Source organism: Choristoneura fumiferana, chromosome 7 (genome assembly GCF_025370935.1).
Source record: "Choristoneura fumiferana chromosome 7, NRCan_CFum_1, whole genome shotgun sequence".
Taxonomy (NCBI): domain Eukaryota; kingdom Metazoa; phylum Arthropoda; class Insecta; order Lepidoptera; family Tortricidae; genus Choristoneura; species Choristoneura fumiferana.
Window position 1 is genome coordinate 13,149,394 of NC_133478.1, and position 19,776 is coordinate 13,169,169.

Genomic DNA, 19,776 nt, shown 5'->3' on the forward strand with positions numbered 1-19,776 from the left:
AGGAAACATATCTATTCTGTGGTAGTGTTGGCAAATTCAGATATATTTTTTATGTTTTTGTGTATTTTTTTAATATGGAGAAATAAACTATAATAAATATTTTCCCATGACCAGGAGCCAAAACACTTTTGATTCCTGTAGTAATTTACAGGTGTTAAAAAAATGAAATCTTGTCAATTCCTATTCTAAAACCTAGCAAGGCACGGCAAGCAGAAATATCTAGCAACCTTTACTAAGGTATAGCGAATATAATTTATAGAATAGACTTCAAGGCAAGTTAACCGGACATGGTACCCACAGAAGGGCAGCAACAAAGAGCTTTTAACCTGATTTCAGATGCAATTATTTAGATTCTGGCGAACTTTAAGCACAAGGCAGCTGTTCATTATACAACGTGATTGTTTTATAAAGATTGTTGGCTGAATTATTTAGATATAACTAGGTATTTAAGATATATTGTATGTAGAGCGTCAGGCATGTATAAACACAAGGATAGTTGTTGAGTTTCACGGAAGACGGTGTCATAAATGTGTAGTCGTGTATGCACTCAATAATAAAACGATAGTAAATATAATAATATAATAACTACGACGACTATCAATTATTTTCTCAATAGGTATCACGTCATAAGAACAGATGACAGATGGATAGCTATATATTTAATATTAGGTACTTTCCTTCTACGATGTACATAAAGTAAATACCTTAGATCAGGGTTTCTCAAACTTATGGCTCCACGTACCCCTGTTAAAGTTTCTAGACGATAGCGAACCCCGAAGTTCGTATTAATCTGGAACGTTGTTTTTAAGTAAGTACCAGCAGTCGGCTGCAATGGAATTGCAGTAGTAATTTAACTGCAAAAGTAATTTAACTGGCCATAACCGACTTATTTAACAGTAATAACTGCGATACAAATTATTTTTGGCCTCTTCTTTACTGAAAAAGTAAGTACCCATATGGAATTTCTTAAATTGAATTAATTGTACCCTCGATTATATTGAGGTACAATTTTTTTAAGTAGGTACTAATTAGGTACACTGGGTACATCAGCTTTATCTCTTAAAAAAATCACAAAACAGACAGTGGGGTTGCCAGGGAGCGTGACGTGAATAAACAGCTGTTTAATATACAGACATAATATTCACGAGTTAACAATATATCCTTTGAGAGTACCAATAGTACAAGCTTTGCTAAGTTCGGGACCAGGCCAATTGGCTGTCAATTGTCCCATAGTTTTATTTAATAATGATTTATTTTCTAATAGTTTTGTCTGTCTGTTGCAGCTGGCGGACGAACTGCCGGCGCAGCTGTCGGAGCTTGGCCTGCGCCCGCGCAGCATGCAGAAGCCCGCCTACACGCTGCGCAAGCTCTCTGCCAGTGACAAAGAGATCACGCTCGCGTTCTTAAGACGGTAAGAATTCTTAGTTGTCACACTCTTTGCAGAGTGGTGATCAGCAGCTGATCAGTCAGGCACAAAACCCTATACTACGAAGTGCAAAATTCGAACATCGCATGACACTGATAGTCTAAGATCCGAACTTGAAAAGATCTTCACCGGTATGATAATAGAATGAAATGTATTTTATAATAAATTTAGTATTTTAGACAATATATTAGAAATGGATTTGCTAAAAAAATCCTGGACAGGCTATTTTTAATTATTAAAAAAAAAAGATTTTTTAATAAATTTTTGTTGCATCATCGAGATTATAGACAATTTTACATTAACTTAAAGTATAATACATATAGAATATGTAGACGTTGGGTTGCTATTGTTTACTTGGACGAACTACTGGGTTGCCAGGTATAAACTTAAACAGGTATGTCGACGTCATTTACTTTCACTTGATAAGATAATAGAAAAAATTGTATATCAACGTAAGCGCCATTTTATTGTGAACACGTTGATATAGGGTTGTCTGCATTTAATTAAAAATCATTAAAAATAAAATAAAAAAAACTGCCTGTCCAGGATTTTTTATCAAAATCATTTCTAATACGTTTTCTAAAATACTAAATTTATTATAAAAATACATTTCATTCTATTAGCAGACCGGTGAAGATCTTTTCAAGTTCGGATCTTCTACTATGACTTATATTATTTAATACGAGAGTGAGAGGGATGGTACGATACGAACTTCGATTTTCGAATTTCGTAGTAGGTACCTAGCCTCCCAGATGTTGCTCGCCGTATAATCTCTCCCGAGTTGCAGACATTCGAGTGCATATACATGCGGAGCAATCGTCCAGAGCCACGATAGATCTGCCACGTGGTTTAGCGCTCTCTACTCTACCCCCAGACGACAAGTCGCTCTATATAATCATCGTTTCGCTGTTCACCATTCATCAACGTTACGGAGTCACTGTGAATCGAAAATATGAATAACTTTTATTTTCTAGTCCGTAGGCGGCAGGCTAGTAACCTGTAACTATTGGACCCTTTTTTGACAAAATTTAAACCTAAAATTTCTAAAAGTAGCTCCGAAGAGGTAACGTTTCGTGTGCTCAGCCTACGCCATTTGGGAATACAGGCGTGATGTTTGACTATGACCCTCAAGGAATATGTGGTGCAAATTTCATGTCTCGCCTCTAGAGCTCCAGCTCCAGTGGTTTAGTATTGTCTGTCAGTCAGTCACGTTACTCTTTTATAAAATAGACTTCGACTTCGAGATATTTCGATTCGGAATTTCGAACGCAGTAAATACATACAAATCTATGGACCTACCACATACGGACAGTAGTTTCCCGTTTGAACCTTTCTCTGAATCGGAATCCGCATGGTGGCCTGTGCCTTCAGAATTGAAATAAACGTATGTGTGTAATGTTCGAAATTCCGAAACGGAATTCCGAGTGTATGTAGCGGCCCTAAGCTGTAATCCTTTCCCCAGGTTCTTCTTCCGCGATGAACCTATGAATCGGGCAGTTGAGCTCCTGGAGACTCCAGATGCTCGTTGTCCTGAGCTCGAGGATTATGCGTCTTCGTCGCTGTCCGACGGTGTGTCCATCGCTGCTTTCGACGACCTGGGGGAAATGGTTGGCGTGGTCATCAATGGCATCGTGAAGAGGGAGGTAAGAAATAGATTTTACGAATTAAATAATCATCAACATCATTATCATCATCAACTCAACCGTAGGGCGACCTGTTGGACATATAGGCCGTTTCGGCTTCGGTTGATGAAGCGGCCTGCATCCACCGTGAACCTGCGGCTTTAACGAGGATATCCGTTTAAATAATAATTATAAGCTTTGTTTTGGAACATGAAGGAATATGTAAGCGTTTTTTCCATTTCTCAAAAAATGTTTGATACCGAGTTGTGGAAGTATTTTAAAATTTAAATGCAAACTTAATTTGCTCGTATCTTTTTTTTAAATTTCGTGTCACGTTACATTATATGAAAAAACGGAGACTCAGAAGCGAATACTTAGAAAGACACTTAGAATCAAACGTTGGTTAAGTGTGAACCGAAACGAGCCGGTGCTACGTTCTCGTACTAACCAAACGCGATTCTTATTATTTGTTGCTATAGCGGAGTATTATGGAATTTTACAATTGCTATGAAAAATTCTAGAGTCTATCTATAAATCATTCCGCCTTTGCGATAAACGGACAGATAGACGGTTTAGTAATAGGGTCTCGTTTCGGGATTTTTATGTTGAGTATTGGCAGTTAGTAGGTCGGCAGGCAAGCAGGCACTTGCACTCTATTATTAAGGTATTAGAGTTCATGTTTCGATGTTTTTGATCACCTTGGCCGCTCCGAAATATCTGATGGCCACTGTACAAACAATCAGCTTGAAAAGCAACGAATCATTTTTTTTATTTATCGCATTAACACATTCGTCAATCTTGTTTGGAGTTACGTACAGGGCCGTAGAGCGACAAAGTAACAAAGTTTGCAATAAAACATAGTTAACTCAGCGTTTGTTCGGATATATGGATACCTAACATCGCAAAAATGGTTTTGTAAATTAGAGGAAACTATAATGAAAATGTTCCTCTCTTTGTTCATTGACGATAATGGTTGTCAAATTAGTTTGGCAGGTATTTAGTCCTCGAAAAGTGTGCAAAATTTGAGATATTAGAATCTTTTGTACGCTTTCAATGCTCTATTTTAAATTATAATTAGGTACTTGTTAAAACTTAAAAGAGACTTAACATTCTAATGCGGAGTCCGCCGATGAGCCTTTGTAACATTGTTATATTTCAAATAAATTCTTTTATTCTTATTCTTTTAAGACAGACTTCATTAATTCATATTCAGTTTTTTCAGACAGGACAAATAAGATTCGTTCGAGAAACTGATAAATTGTCTGAAATTTGTAGAACTTGTTTAGTAATTCTGCGTTTGAAGTGTTCACTTGTAGAAAAAAAATCGTTATTTATTATTGTTATTCTATTTATCCTACTAATTAATTTTCCAGGAAGAAACGCAATAAAACAGGCGCGGCGTTTACTTTCCTACCAAATTTTAAATTCTGCTCGTGTTAGCTACCATGATTGGAGTCTATTGTTCAAAGCGTGTAGTTTCCGTTCAGGTGTGACCTGGCACCAAAAATGTAACATTATAAACAGAGCTCAGAAAGAATGAGCTATTCTCATGTCATGAGTAGATAGTGATATGGATACACCCTGAATACGCTCGAAAACATCCCTTCCCTGGACAGTCTGAAAAGAAAAAAGTTAATTTATTTAGTAAACTAAACACCAATATAAAAGGAAAACTGTCACGCTTGGCAGGGTTTTTAAGTTACCGAGTAAAATTCGATTAAAATTATAAGTAGAAAATAATGTTTTTTTGACGTAATCTTATTTCAGATCCGCTATATTTAAGAGGGAAGAGGGCAAAAGGAAACCATTTTGCAACCTTGTCGGCAACTGACTTTACCTGTTATTATTGCTTATTGATTTTATGTCGTTCGCGAAAACGGGGAGAGTTGGGTCTACTTTTATGTTGGCAGAATTACTACCAATATATTTGTTTATTTACTTACGAATAAGGAAGCAGTTTTTATTATTTTCCATTACTATCTCGAACGTTTTACATCTTTATGGCCATTTGTTGAAAAGATTTCATCTCGTAGGTGGCGTGGTGCAAACCAGTTGTAGTTGATATATGACGTCTCTGGCGCCTAAAGCGACAAGATGTGCGGGTTCGATTCCCGTCCTACGATCCAAAAAGCTTTTGCGATGATAAAAATGTCGTTAAGCAAGCGCTAAACAAATAATATTCGATTATGAACTCTGTTTAGTGTTACGTAATTTCACTTATCACGTACAGTCAAAGAAAGGGAATCGCGTACCTACCAGGGTCGAACCTTCGTGTTACTGATGTCCCATTAACATTCCAAAGCATTAGTTAAGTATTCATTTATTGCATGAAAACGGGTACAGAAAGGTAGACGGTAAATATAAAAATAAATAAGCAGGTACATGACCGTAATCTACATTCATAGCGAAATTGATTATGAAAAGGTCCCACCCCGGTAGGTACGCGTTTTAGTTTCCTCGGCTGTATTCTGTGTGTTTTTTTCTCATCCAACCTTGTATTGTGGGGTTGGTTTAATAGGTCTTTTAAAACCATTACGGGGGTTGCTGAAACGATTTTTCGATTAAGTGATTTGTATGCAAAATATTAAACTTGAAAGTGCAAATTTTCATTAAAATCGAGCGTCCCCCGCCCTCTAAAATCTAAGCCGGTGGGTGGCAAAATTTAAAAAAAAAATCAGGATGGTAGTAGTATATCAAACTTAAAAGGAAAACTATAACGGTTAAGTTTTCTTGGGAATTATTAGTACTCTTAGTAAATAGAGTAAATAGTAGCCTAAGGTATATAATTTACCTAAACTTGGAATATTCCGTACAAAATACGAAATCCTTTGAAAAATATTACTTAATTTTTTCGTAATGGCTACGGAACCCTTTTTCGGGCGTGTCCGACACGCACTTGGCCGGTTTTTTCTAATGCTAAAAAAACGAAATACCCATAGTACCTACTAGGCACTAAGAAAGGGTCAAGGATCAAAAAGAAGGGCTTTCACGCTTCACCGCTTGATCCGGTCTACTGCGGGGCAAAACAAACCGATCCGTCTTGATTACATTACTCAGCACTAATATGTCGAACTAAATTAAATTTTGATGTACATCGTTGGCTGTGACAACGCACAAGCAAACATGGAACCTACACACCCCGAAATGTACGTCTTACTCGTATGTTTAAAAAAATCTGACAAATTTTAGCTGTGTTTACACGCCGTAATTTTCCAGCTGATGTCGTATCGTGGGATAGGTAAAGTAAACGTGGAACAAGAACTCCGTTTGTCGCTTTGAATCACAATAGTGCCGGGCACGATGCAGGAATGGGGGGGGTCTTTAGGTTATTTTATTTTTATTTTTTAGTTATGTGTCATTTATTAGTTGGTGATTTTTTATTTAAGTTATATTTTTATTTTTTATTCATGTATTTTAGTTATTACATTGTTTAATAAGTATACCGTAGCGACAGGCTAGCAACCTGTCACTATTGTACCGTTTTTGTCAAAATTAAAACCTAAAATTGCTGAAAGTGGCTCCGAAGCCGTAGCGTTTCATGTGCTCTGCCTACCCCATTTGGGAATACAGGCGTGATGTTTGTGTGTGTTGTGTGTGATTGTTTACTTTGATTTTATTAAACAAAATAAATCACAATAGGGCTTTAATTATACCTAGTTAAATACCAATTTTGGTAGTTATCGTGCAACTGTTTGCGTTTATCTAAATTTCAGGCCGATCAAGGTTTTGTAATGTTATAAGTACGAAAGTTTCTGAGTGTGTGCTTACGTGTGTGTGTGTTTGATACGATTTCGATAGACTGGTACCAATTTTAATGACAGTTCCTACTTCAGAAATAAAACTAATTAATAAAAGTATTTTTTGGGAAATCGGACGGGAATTTTACATAGTCCTGGAATATTAATTCAAATGCCAGTCTAATGCGAGCGAAGCCGAAGTAAAAGCTAGTTACATAAAAATTATGACTCAGATTCAGTGGCAGTGTGCGTGATTATCAGGCCGGGAAGATTAACTAATTGTTTTTTTTTCACAGGAAGCCGATTATACAGATAAGTCCGAAGAGTGCTCGAACCTCAAGTTCAGACGCATCATCAAAGTGCTGGGGCACTTGGACCGAGAAGCCAGGATCTGGGATAAGGTGGCAAAGCACTGCAACAAGGTCGTGGAGATCAGGATAGCGTCCACGCACTCCGAGTGGCGCGGGCGCGGGCTCATGAGGGTCCTCTGCGAGGAGACAGAGTAAGTTCTACCTAGAACCCGAATAATATTACGTCACTGCCATGTGAAACCTCGTCATCGCCATCATCATATCAGGCGCAGGACGTCCACTGTTGGACGTAGGCCTCCCCCATAGCCCTCCAGTTGCCTCGGTAAGAAGCGGCTTGCGTCCAACGTGAACCCGCGACTTTAACCAGACCAGGTCATTCGAAAACCTCGTAACACTGAAACAAGAGCGTGACAGACACGCCCGAAATAGGGTTCCGTAGCCATTACGAAAAAATGAAGTAATATTTTTCTAAGGATTTCGTATTTTGTACGGAATATTCCAAGCTTAGGTATATTTTATACCTTAGGCTGCTATTTACTCTTAAACTACTAACAATTCTCAAGAAAACTTAACCGTTATAGTTTTCCTTGTAAGTTTGATATACTTACTACCATCCTGATTTTTTTTCAAATTTTTCCACCCACCGGTTTAAATTTTAGAGGGTGACGCTCGATTTTAATGAAAATTTGCACTTTAAAGTTGAATATTTTGCAAACAAATCACTGAATCGAAAAATCGTTTAAGCCAGCCCCTAATGGTTTTAAAAGACCTATCGAACGATACCCCACACTACAAGGTTGGATGAGAAAAAAAATCACCCCCACTTTACGTCTATGGGAGGTACTCTAAAAAAATTGTTTTTGAATTTTTTATTGTACCATTTTGTTGGCATAGTTGTCATACATATATAATATATTCGTGCAAAATTACAGCTTTCTAGCATTGATAGTCCCTGAGCAAAGCCGCGGACGGACAGACAGACGGACAGACAGACATGACGAAACTATAAGGATTCCGTTTTTGCCATTTTGGCTACGGAACCCTAAAAAGGATATCTGAACTAGTTAGGCTGCTTGACGTTTAGCAAAAAATTACTAATTAGGAACCAAAATAATGCTAATATTGCAAAACTGATTTTGTAAGACATCACCTAACTTTTTTTATTTATTTTATTTATTTATATAGTGCATACATGTAACATAAGCTCTTAAAGTTAACATGAAACCCTGGTAGGGTATAGCATTTGTTGCTATAATTGTTATTATCTATGTATTTACTATTTTAAAATCTTTTCTTTTACAATAACTAATTTCAGTACCTATATTAATTAATTAATCCTACAATAACTTAACTTAATAAAGGAACATCAGATATCACTTGAGATCAGAAACAGCTTTCTGCTACTGGTAGGCCTTTGTTTTGCTGTCACTCAAGTTATGATACAAGCAACAATGTTTTCTGTTACTGTTAGCAAATATTTTTTTTAGTGAACTAACAAAGTTTGCATAGTGGATTTATGTTAAAAGCGGACGTGCCTTTTAGGTTTTCTCATGAAAAGAAGTATAAAACATTTTTTTTGCATATTTTGTTACTATACCTAATGTATAGGTTTCACGTGGCAGAGATGTATTAGGTACTTACGTTAACGTAACCGCGGCTTACAGTCGTGGTGGTTTAGTGATTTGACCTATGGATTCTCAGAGGATCTTGGATTCAAACCAGAACTCGCATGAATTTTTAGAAATTCACGTGGATAAACATACTTATATAGATAGATACTTATATTTTATATTAAACATACAAGACCCGAGAACAAACATTCATATTATTCATACAAATATCTGCCCCGGCCGGGAATCGAACCCGGGACCTCAAGCTTCGTAGTAAGGTTCTCTGACCACTTGTCCATCCGGTCGTCTAAGCAATCTGCGAAACAATTCAATGGTATGTGTGAAGTTCCCAATCTGCGTGCGAAACCGGGGTAAAGTTTAGTACAAATTGAATAATCAACATAGTAACGTCACCACGTGCGCTTGCGGTAACCTTAAACTTAACCTAACCAAAGGACAAGGATTCATTCCAAAACCGGCGACCAGCGGCCACCAGCCGACACTTTTTAAACCAACTATACGGCCTTGTGCAAAAATGCGCTCGTCGCGATCTGAACAATTGCAGACGTAATAAAACTAAATACAATTTTATTGCAACCTTGAAAATAGTTCTTGAATAAACTAAATTTATTATACAAATGTAAAAAAAGAGTTTATGGACTGGTTGCCGTAGTTACTACCTAATAAAGTTTACCGAACTCGATACAAATCCTTATTGCTAAATATAATGCCTCGTACGTTTTGACTCTATAATAAAATCACTTAAAACTTGTGGATTCATTAATTTGAAATTTGCAAAACCGACCTTCTTCCTTTGATAAAAAATTATTTCGAATTAAGTACCTACTCAACATAAAGAGCGTTTAGAAACATTATTAGAATGATTTATGTTTTTTTATGATTAAGCGCAATTAATTTGTAGGGTAGTAAAATTCAACTTCCTTTGTAATAGTATAAAGTATTTGCTGTTTCAGTGGTATTATGTATATACTTAATAATAATAATAATAGCCAGGATTACCCACCAGCAACTTGCTCTTCAATACGGCCTTGTGAACTCCGAGGTGCCGTACTATAGATAGGTAGGTACGTTCCTGAACCAGTTCTCGAAAATGGTCATGCCACGCTCTATTGGGATCGATCTGTTATCACAGACAGGACTATTGTAGCCAATAAGCCTGATATCGTGCTGACAGATCGATCAAAACGCCACGCAGTGCTCGTCGACATCACTATCCCACATGACGAGAACCTCGTGAAGGCCGAGATGGACTAACTCAGCAAGTACCTTGATTTGGCTCACGAGGTGACCGCTATGTGGGATGTTGACTCGACAATCATTGTCCCGATAGTTGTTTCGGCAAACGGTTTAATAGCAAACAGGCTCGACCAACATCTCAAGAGACTCTCGCTAGATGGCTGGATCAAGGGCCAGATACAGAAGGCGGTACTTCTGGATAGAGGTGGACGATATACATCGATGTATTTTAAACACTCGATGTTTATTAACGATGTATCGTATTGAACCGATGTATTTTTATTACCTCAACATCGAATAAATATCGATGTTTTTTAATCGATGCATCGAAACGAAAATGCAAATTCGTTTCGTGAATCGGAACGTAATAATTACAATTATAGACCTACAAAGTTATCTAACCCGGTGACGGCGGCGCTGTGATCGCATCTTGGCAATGCTAGCATGACATTTTTCTATGATTGACGTTTATAGTCCCACATTCATCACCGGGTCAGATAACTTTGTAGCCGTAGATCTATCTATAAGTCAACGTTAGAGTGTTTTCACGCGAGCAACGATACGACACGGCAAGTCTCTTTACCAACATCGACCCAGTCCAGTGCGGTGTCATAGTTGGTACACTGCACGAGTACCTACATAGATGAATTAAAAAAGTCACTTAAAAAAACCTTAAACATGTCTATGGAAAAAACAATCGATGTATGGAAAACATCGATGTATTTTTTTAAACATCGATATAACATCGATGCTACTTTACGATGCATTGCATCGAAAAAAACATCGATGGTTTTCTTTATGTCCATCCCTACTTCTGGACACGGCACGCATTGTCCGAAGGTTCCTCACCTGCGGCCCTGACCACCGATAGCTTGGGCCCTGCCCCGTTACCGGCGGCAAAATAGGTTAGGTTTTTATAATAATTATATATTTTTTGTATTTTACTTTTTATAACTATTATAAAAACCTAATATAAGAATTAAAATAAATAAAGGGAATAATAATAAAAGATATTTATTCAATAGTTTGTTTACAAGCTACATCACATCACAAAATAATAATTACAATCAAACTATTAAACGGGAAAGCAACTCAGCTTGTGCCTGCGCCTTGCAGAGCAAAATCTCTTGGCTAACAGACGCTGTTTTTCAGTCGCCCCCCATACTTCAATCAATTCAATTCAATTTTTCTTTTGTACAATAAAGAGTTTACATACATACATACTAGATTTTTTATTTATAAACAAACAAATAGTATATAATAATAATTAACAAAAATAAATAAAACTAGAACTAAAACTAACTTACTCTAATCCTAAAAATCTATAATATTTACAAATATCACACTAAATCCTGAATAATAAAAAGGTATTCCGTAGTAACGAGAAATTTGTATAAATGTTGGTATCTATGAATTTCCAGTATTAAGTTACCATAAGTACCTAATACAAATTTATATACCTATATTAGGCTAGTCATACAGTTAGAATCGTAGCTCACTCACTGTAGAACCTTGTCCCAGTAAGCCATCGCTTTGTTGGTGGATACCAAGGCAGTCACTATGAAAAGGTTCCAATTAATAAACGCTGTCCTATATAACAATGAGTAAATCATCATCATGCGACATCTCAATAGAATTGTTGATGTGACACGACGTCATATTATCATGACAAAAGCACGCTGCAATTGGATGCAATTAACATCTTAACTAAAGTCACAGAATATACAATAGTACAGTATTAACGTACAGAATGGCCACGCTCCGCCGCGCACCGATTCGAGTTACCCCACCCCTCAAGCGCAGATTGCAGGAAAACCGCAGGAAAGCAAGTCGGTTGCGCAAACGCGATGTACCTATGTCGGCCGCACGGCACTAAGTTCGGGAGCAATATTTAATTTTGCGAAATGGTAACGGTACCCCACCTACTTCCTTTTGTAAATAAATAATGCTTTCTGAAATTATCGCTATTAATACATGAAATAAATACCTACCAAATAATTCGTTTAAGTTTGTAGTCGTATATCTATTGTAATTAAAAAAATAAAAATGCTTAAATACACAGACAGACACATTTTAAGGAGGTTTAAATAAATAATAGGTTACATTTATTTGCACATATCTAAAAACATACCTAATATATGCACCTTTAAATGCCATTGGTAGTACTTATAGTACTAGGGTTTTGCGATAGTCAGCCCTGTGTATCTTACGCAAACATTGACGCATGTACAGACGTTGTCGTGCTTATGTAGATTCAAGAACGCGTATTTTGTACGTCGTGGCCGCCGTGTGCTAAAGTACGAGTATCTCAATTATGTATTTAATTTATATACTTACCATTAAGAATATGAATTTATATCTGTATTATAATATAACAATGAATCCCTATTTCCCTTGGGCACACCATAACTTGAGAATGACTTTAACGATTTCATTAATTTTTATTTTTATTTTCTAATACTCTGTAGAAAGTTGCGCAGAATAGGTAGTACAAAATTTAAAAAAAACTTAACGACTGGTATAAACTTTTCAGTAACTAACCTAAGCGCGTTAAATTACAACCGCTAGGATATAAGTCATGAGGCGCGGTTTTTTTTATATAACGTTAATGAAATTCACAATGTAATATTTGGAAATTCCCACGGGAACTTTTAGGCCATTTTGGATGTAGTTGGTATTTAAATAGCTGGAAGTCTGAAATAGGCCACTTTTAGTCCCAAAAGACCTAATGTTTAAACGAGCGAAGTAAAAGTTAGCAAATAATAAAATTTATTAGCAATACATTATACGCAGGCATACATATACGAGTATAAAAGGGCTGTTGTGCTTGCTTTCTTTGGAAAAAGAAAATTTGGCCCTTTCGGTCTAAATGTCATAGCCAACACGAATGTACTGATTCAACACAGAACTCGACAAGTCAACGATGTATTTCGAATTGACATGGTCATTTGTCACATCGCCTGTAAGTTTATGAAACAGGGCAATTTGTGCAGTAATCAAACCGAACAAAGTCAGCAGATGGAAGTATTATGTCGTTTCATAAGACCATTATAACAATTAACATCGCAATACGTCGATTATTATGCAACACAACTCAGCGCACAATGTCCAGTGCATATTAGAGTAACTAAACTAATAATTGCCTGCACGTGCATAGTGTATTTTTGTGTTTACTCCTGAAATAAGTTAAGTAGCCATTTATTTACATGGCTACTTAACTAATGTAGAGTGGAAACTGAATCGCGTACCAGGGTGTACCAATTTCATAATTAATTTCGCCATTTTAATTCTTTGGCAGATGTATGAGATGTCAATTTGACATTAGTAGCATCAAAGCTTCCTTGATTGTAGGTACTTTAATTTTGGCAATTAGATTACTTTCTGATTTAGTTTAGTTCTCGAGGAAAGGTTTGTGCCCAGCTGTGGGACGTATCGGCTAGAGATGATTTTGTTTAAAACGGACTTTTTCCGGAAAATAGCGGGCTATACCAAGAGCAATGAACAAACAGAGAGCATGACTAATATCGGCACTTTACTCGCCTTACTCACAACGTAACATTAAACCGTTTAATTAAGACAGCAGTACTCATAATTAGCACTACTTACGGCATACAGGAATTCTGACCACATTCATTAAATACAATTATCGCCAGGGCTCACTGGTATAATACCAACCAGAAGATATCAGCAACGTACCTTGCTACTGTTTTGTACCATAGACTGATAACAGTAGACGCATTTCTAGTGGGGGTCCATATTAACTCTCATAAGTCTTATTCCTATTTTTTATTTTACTACCGATTTGTGTTCAATATAATCACTTCTTCAATTTTTTCCTTATACTTTTTTTGTTCATAATTTTTTATTACTAACATCGGAACTCTTAACAGACAGTGTTCATATTTTGTTTACTCATAATGTAATTACTAAGAACACAATCTCAACTCATAATGACGACCAGATAGCCTAGTGGTTAGAGAACCTGACTACGAAGCTTGAGGTCCCGGGTTCGATTCCCGTGTCGGGGCAGATATTTGTATGAAAAATACGAATGTTTGTTCTCGGGTCTTGGGTGTTTAATATGTATTTAAGTATGTATCTATCTATATAATTATATTTATCCGTTGCTTAGTACCCATAACACAAGCTTTGCTAAGCTTACTATGGGACTACGAGTAGGTCAATTGGTGTGAATTGTCCCGTGATATTTATTTATTTATAATGTTGTTTTTCAGAAAATTTTCCTTCATAACAGACGAATATCATAATTTTCTTATTAATAATGGCATTAATTAGAAAACATATAACGGTAACTACCTATTCAAAATAAGATTTACTTATATCGTTGATTATTTTATGACATTATTAGTATTAAGTAGGTTGAAAAATATGTTCGGTCCTGGCGCTTCGCCGGCCGCTGCCGCGGCACCCTCGCTTCGCAAGGTCACAGTTCTGCTGTAAGGTCAGCGCTGTAAGAAAATATATGAAAACCAATATTAGTATGAACAAGGTGTATGATTACGAGTAGTGATATTATGAATTCCAATGATTATGAGTTTCGATCGTTAGTATTAAAAAAAATATGAAGAGTGATCGTTATGATGTAAAATGGTATGAAAAATATTTTCGGACTTCCGATAACAGGACTTAAAATGTTATGTGAAAAAATGTCAGAGTCTTGCCGCGTGCTTAAGATCGCATCGTGTAGTCGCCTTGTCTGTAGACGGCCGAGACCTTTGGCATGAAAACTGTCAGAAATCCGCCTTTCTCATGACAAATTATAATACTTACGTAATAAATAGTTCGTCGAAAAAAAAATTGCAACAGACAGATGGATATGGCGAAATAATAAAGATTCTTTGTAGGACTACTAGGGCTACGGAACACTAAAAAAACGAAAAGGAATCAATCTTATGCTATTGAACTATATGTTGAACCAAACAAGTTGCTTGAAAGTAAAACCAAAACAAACTCGGAGTGCTGCAAATAAACAGTAACTACAACGCCATTAAGACTGACATACACAATTGTGTGATTTTATAGCCTACTTGCCTGTTCCGGGTTCGGAGACAAACACAAAAGGAGCAATTGGAACTCTCAAAGTACAAGGAAACAATTACATAATTAGTGGGCAGGTGTACACTTCCTTGATCAGCTGACACAATAGGCCCGTCAGGTGTCTAAATGAGGCTAAAAATAATTACACTGTGAATTTGTCAAATCATGTTAGATTAGCGATGCAATTTTTTACGCTTCGCCGCAGATTGTTTTGGACAGGCTCATTCGCTCACTATACTTGTTTTGTATGCGGCTTTGTTGGAATCTTTTATTTATAACTAAACATTATTAGATAACGCAGCACAGGACGTCCACCAACGAGATGAATGGATGATCTGGTTAAAGACGCGGGTTCACAGTGGATGCAGGCCGCTTGGCTGCTAACCGAAGGAACTGGTCTTGGTGATAGTCTATGGGAGAGGCTTATAAAATATATAAATATCATAGGACACTTGACACCAATTACCTAGACCCAAACTAAGTAAATCTTGTACAATGGATACTAGGCAACGGATAAAAATAGTTACTCATATTATAGATAGGTAAATATATACTTAAATACATATATTAAAATCCAAGACCCGAGAACAAACATTCGTATTATTCATAAAAATATCTGCCCCGGCCGGGAATCGAAACCGGGACCTCAAGCTTCGTAGTCAGGTTCTCTAGCCAATTCCACTTAGCCATCCGGTGGACAAATCCATCCATATCCAACAGAGAACGTTCTACGGCTGATATAATGGATGATAATGATGATCATAATTAGATAGGCTTTAACTCACGATCAATCCCGCGTTATAGATGCATTTAATTTTTGTTAATGCGACGAATTACTCTAACTAATCAGACGGAAAGACAGAAACTCCACTTGCACTACAAATATAACCAATTTCGTTAGGTAAATATGTTATACCTATACTATAATATATTTAAATACGATTTAGATTAAGCTGGTTACTTTTTGTAAGCTTACTCGACTGATCTGTCTCTCTTTATTGTTCAAGAATAAATTATTTAACTACCTACAAAAAATCATTCAACTTATTATATTAAATATTAACTCGCCTGGAAATTTTTTTATGGAGATTGCCTATTAAATAGTAGTATTAAGCTCTATTAAGTTTTAATTTCGATTTAGTGTGACGTCTAAACGTCATTTGGGAATTGACAAGCTTAAAGTTGAGTTTTTTTTTCTAGTTGTGGTAGATAATTGAGCTTAAAATAATAATTAATTTAGGCGTTGTGTTGCTGAGGCCGATCACTATATACGTCTTGCACTTGTTATTTGCCAAATCTTTAAACGCAGAAATTATAACGTGCCGTTAGCTCTCGATTATTCAATGGAATGAATATAACTTGATTGAATGGAAAGAATCGAAGTTCCCGCAAGATCTGAAGACTTACTAATCGGGATCCGTACAAAGTCATTAAGCACGTTCTTATCCATTCAATATAGTTGTTTGTAGGCATGTAATGAGTCTTAAGGGGCTACCCGAGATTTTCATCGATTTTTGACAAGTTTTTAATCGTATCTCCTACTTTTGCCCTACATATAGTATTATAAGTCAAACGGCTATCGGTTCTCCAATCTTTTATCTCCATTTTTGTCTACCGGATTTTGAAAAAAATTAATAAGTACTTAATTTTGTATGATTTGTTTTAAACATTGTCTGAAAAAACACTTATTTCGTATCTCTATTGACGTGAAAGATCTAACATATATACGAAATCTACATATATGGGTTCGTCTTTGACGTCTCTAAAAAGTGATCGAGGGTTTTCATTTGAAACTAATTAAAACAAAATGTATGGCCAGAAAACCAAATACCTCGAAAACAATGAACTTTGAAGTAAATATGGGATACTATTTTGCTTAAAGCCGTTTTTGTTAATATAATACTTAAGCTACAAAAATCATTAGAAAACTAAGGAAATCAGATCGAAGGTCATTGCGGCATGGGATCCCCTTAACAAATATCCGTTTGCTTACAGACGAGTGGCTCGTGCCATCGGCGCTACCGCTATGCGCATGGACACCACATCGGCATTCTCCGCCGCAGCCGCCGAGCGACTCCACTTCCGTAGCGTATACGCTGTTCTGTACGCAGACCTGCCCGACGCACCGCAGCCAGAAGCACCACATCTTGAGACCAGGGTTTACATTAAGGATTTGTGAAGTAAGTACCATGATCAGCAACCCATACTCGATCATCACCATTATTATCATATTAGTGTCCACTGTTGGACATAGGTAGGCCTCCCCCGTATTACTATCATACTACGATTTATACTGCTGCATTATCATCCCAAAGACATCAACTGAATAAAGGCTTTCTTCTAGCTGTTCAACAAACTATACGATGGCCACTTGTTACAGGCGTTCTTATTAGCGTAGCTAGTTAAGTTCTATTCCAGCAGCAATAACTTCTTCTCTATTATCTTACTTTTGTTTTGTAGCGTCTATCATTACGGGGATACGATGTCCAATGAGAATTTCCCGGCTCAATTTCGACTCTCAGGTCACCAATCTGTTGACGCTTACATTAAAACTCATTTCTCTATTTACAGAAGTCCAGTACCAGTCACTGACTATGTGCAAGAAGACGTTACAGTAGCTCTACAAGTATTCTAGAAACGTATTTGCACAAACTTGTCGGACTTAGAAAGGATTCAAAAGGGATCACGACGAGCGACTTTTAGAGTAGAACTAGCTTTAGAGTATAATATTGAAGTAATAACAATAACTAGATTTTTTTCTGTTTCTTCTGGTGTTGTTCATATTAAAAGTAACATTAGCAATTTACTAGTCAATACAGGAAAAACATATAAAGCACTAGACACGCGGGACAGCATTCTAGCTCCATTGAATTTTGTCAACAACAATACAAGGTGTCTTGGCTTTACCTACTCCGAAATATTTCAATAGACAGTTGGGTTAGCTAGACTGAAGATCCTTAAAACGGTTTTTCGTGGGAAATTTTCGTTTAAAATTTTGTCAACCACTACTTAAAAAATCTGAATAACGTTTATATGCGGGTCAAAACACACACACACAAACATCACGCCTGTATTCCCAAAGGGGGTAGGCAGAGCACACGAAACGTTATCGCTTCGGGGCCTCTTTTAGCAATTTTAGGTTTAAAGTTTGAATAGTGACAGGTTGCTAGCCTGTCGCCTACGGTATACCTTAACCTATATCCTCAGTCGCCTCTTACGACATCCACGGAAGAAATGGAGAGGTGTTATTCTAACCCGACACCACACGGGTATGCGGGTCAAAAGCATTTACATGGATAGTTAAACTAACTCAATCACCTGCTGAATATTCCGAATAATTTAAAACAAAGTGTACAATTTAAGTACTTACTAATTTAAAGCTTATAAGCCAAGTATAGAGCCTTGAGAGACCAAAAACTGTAATAGGTACGGCTTAGCAAAGGCACCAGAAGAAATAAAAAAATAAAGGTGAAATATTAAGGTGATAACGTTAATATGTTAATTTCATTGACTAGTCAATTAAAAAGTGATCTTTCATTCCAATCAATTTAAGATTATTTTTGTATCGCATAACATAGAACAGTAGGTAGTCATGAAAGCGCGACTAATTATTATTTTCAGTAACTATTTATCGATCTATACGGCTCAAGGTCAATATTACATATGTTGATTTATTTACACACCACTTGACCACTTTATTAATTTTAGTCAGGAAAATGTGTAGTTACCTATTAGATCTTTATTTAGATGTTTTGAGAATCTTGTGATAGTGTGTGATATTTGACTACATTACATAATTGTCTATTACGTGTCATTCCTACGAAATATTACATAAGTAGGTAAGTATGGTAAAATATATTTTCTTATTATTGTCATCTATGCATTTTACATATTAATTAGCGGTTCCTTTAGATTTTAAGTATACATAACATAACTAGAAAGAAGAAAGGGCGTACAAAGATTTAAAATTTCGACAGCACAAAGAAATATCTTGATGTTTTATTAAAACGAATATGGACTCCAATATTTTTTTTAGTTATGTTTTATTAAGTTACCAATTATTTAATTATGACTTTTTAAACGTAAGAAAATATAATTTAATAAGCTATTTCTATCCTCAGTCGTTTAGACTTTACGTTGCTATTTTACTGATATTATGTCATCATTATAATCATCACTTAAAAGTCGCATTTTTTTCGGTGCAGCAAATGCCACTTCTTCCCTTGTAAATGTATTATCAAGAACAAAATCTTATATATCAGCACTATAGTGCCCGGCCGCTAAGAAGTCAATACTGATACATTGCACAACTATGAAGTTCCTGAATATTGTTAATGTCAACCATTGAAAAAAAATGATATACTTACTACTCTGTCACACGCAACAAGTACCTAAGCATTGCATTTTTGTCTATAATTCATATAGTTTTGCAATGTGTCAGGGATATAGGTACAAGGCTTGATAATAATTAAATATGTTAGAAAAGCATAAAGAAAGATTCAGTTTAACCAGTTTAACTAATATTTTTAAGAATCATGCCAAATTGGATGTATTTAAAAATTCCAGAAATAAAATATTAAACATTATCTACATATAAAATAATTGCGTGTTTTATTTTATTAATCCATCGATGGCTCCTGTCATCAATGACTGGAGAAATTAAACACAAACTTAAGTACTAAATTATCAGGCGGACACATTTATTTTAAAGCACAGTTCTGTTGTGATGATAAAAGTTTGCTATTAATTTCTTAC

General features: G+C 36.1%; 1 protein-coding gene across 2 annotated transcripts in view; it reads left to right on the forward strand.

The window, feature by feature from the left end:
* The window catches only part of LOC141429739 (arylalkylamine N-acetyltransferase 1-like), a 43,589-nt gene extending 23,966 nt beyond the window's left edge, over positions 1 to 19,623 (forward strand). For both annotated transcript variants that reach the window (XM_074090224.1, XM_074090225.1), the window contains exons 2-6: positions 1,284 to 1,411; positions 2,889 to 3,069; positions 7,082 to 7,287; positions 17,017 to 17,201; positions 17,593 to 19,623. In XM_074090224.1, coding sequence (XP_073946325.1) covers positions 1,284 to 1,411; positions 2,889 to 3,069; positions 7,082 to 7,287; positions 17,017 to 17,200 — 699 coding nt within the window. In that variant the 3' untranslated portion in view covers position 17,201; positions 17,593 to 19,623. The remainder of the gene's footprint in view (positions 1 to 1,283; positions 1,412 to 2,888; positions 3,070 to 7,081; positions 7,288 to 17,016; positions 17,202 to 17,592) is intronic.
* The last annotated feature ends 153 nt before the right edge of the window (positions 19,624 to 19,776 follow it).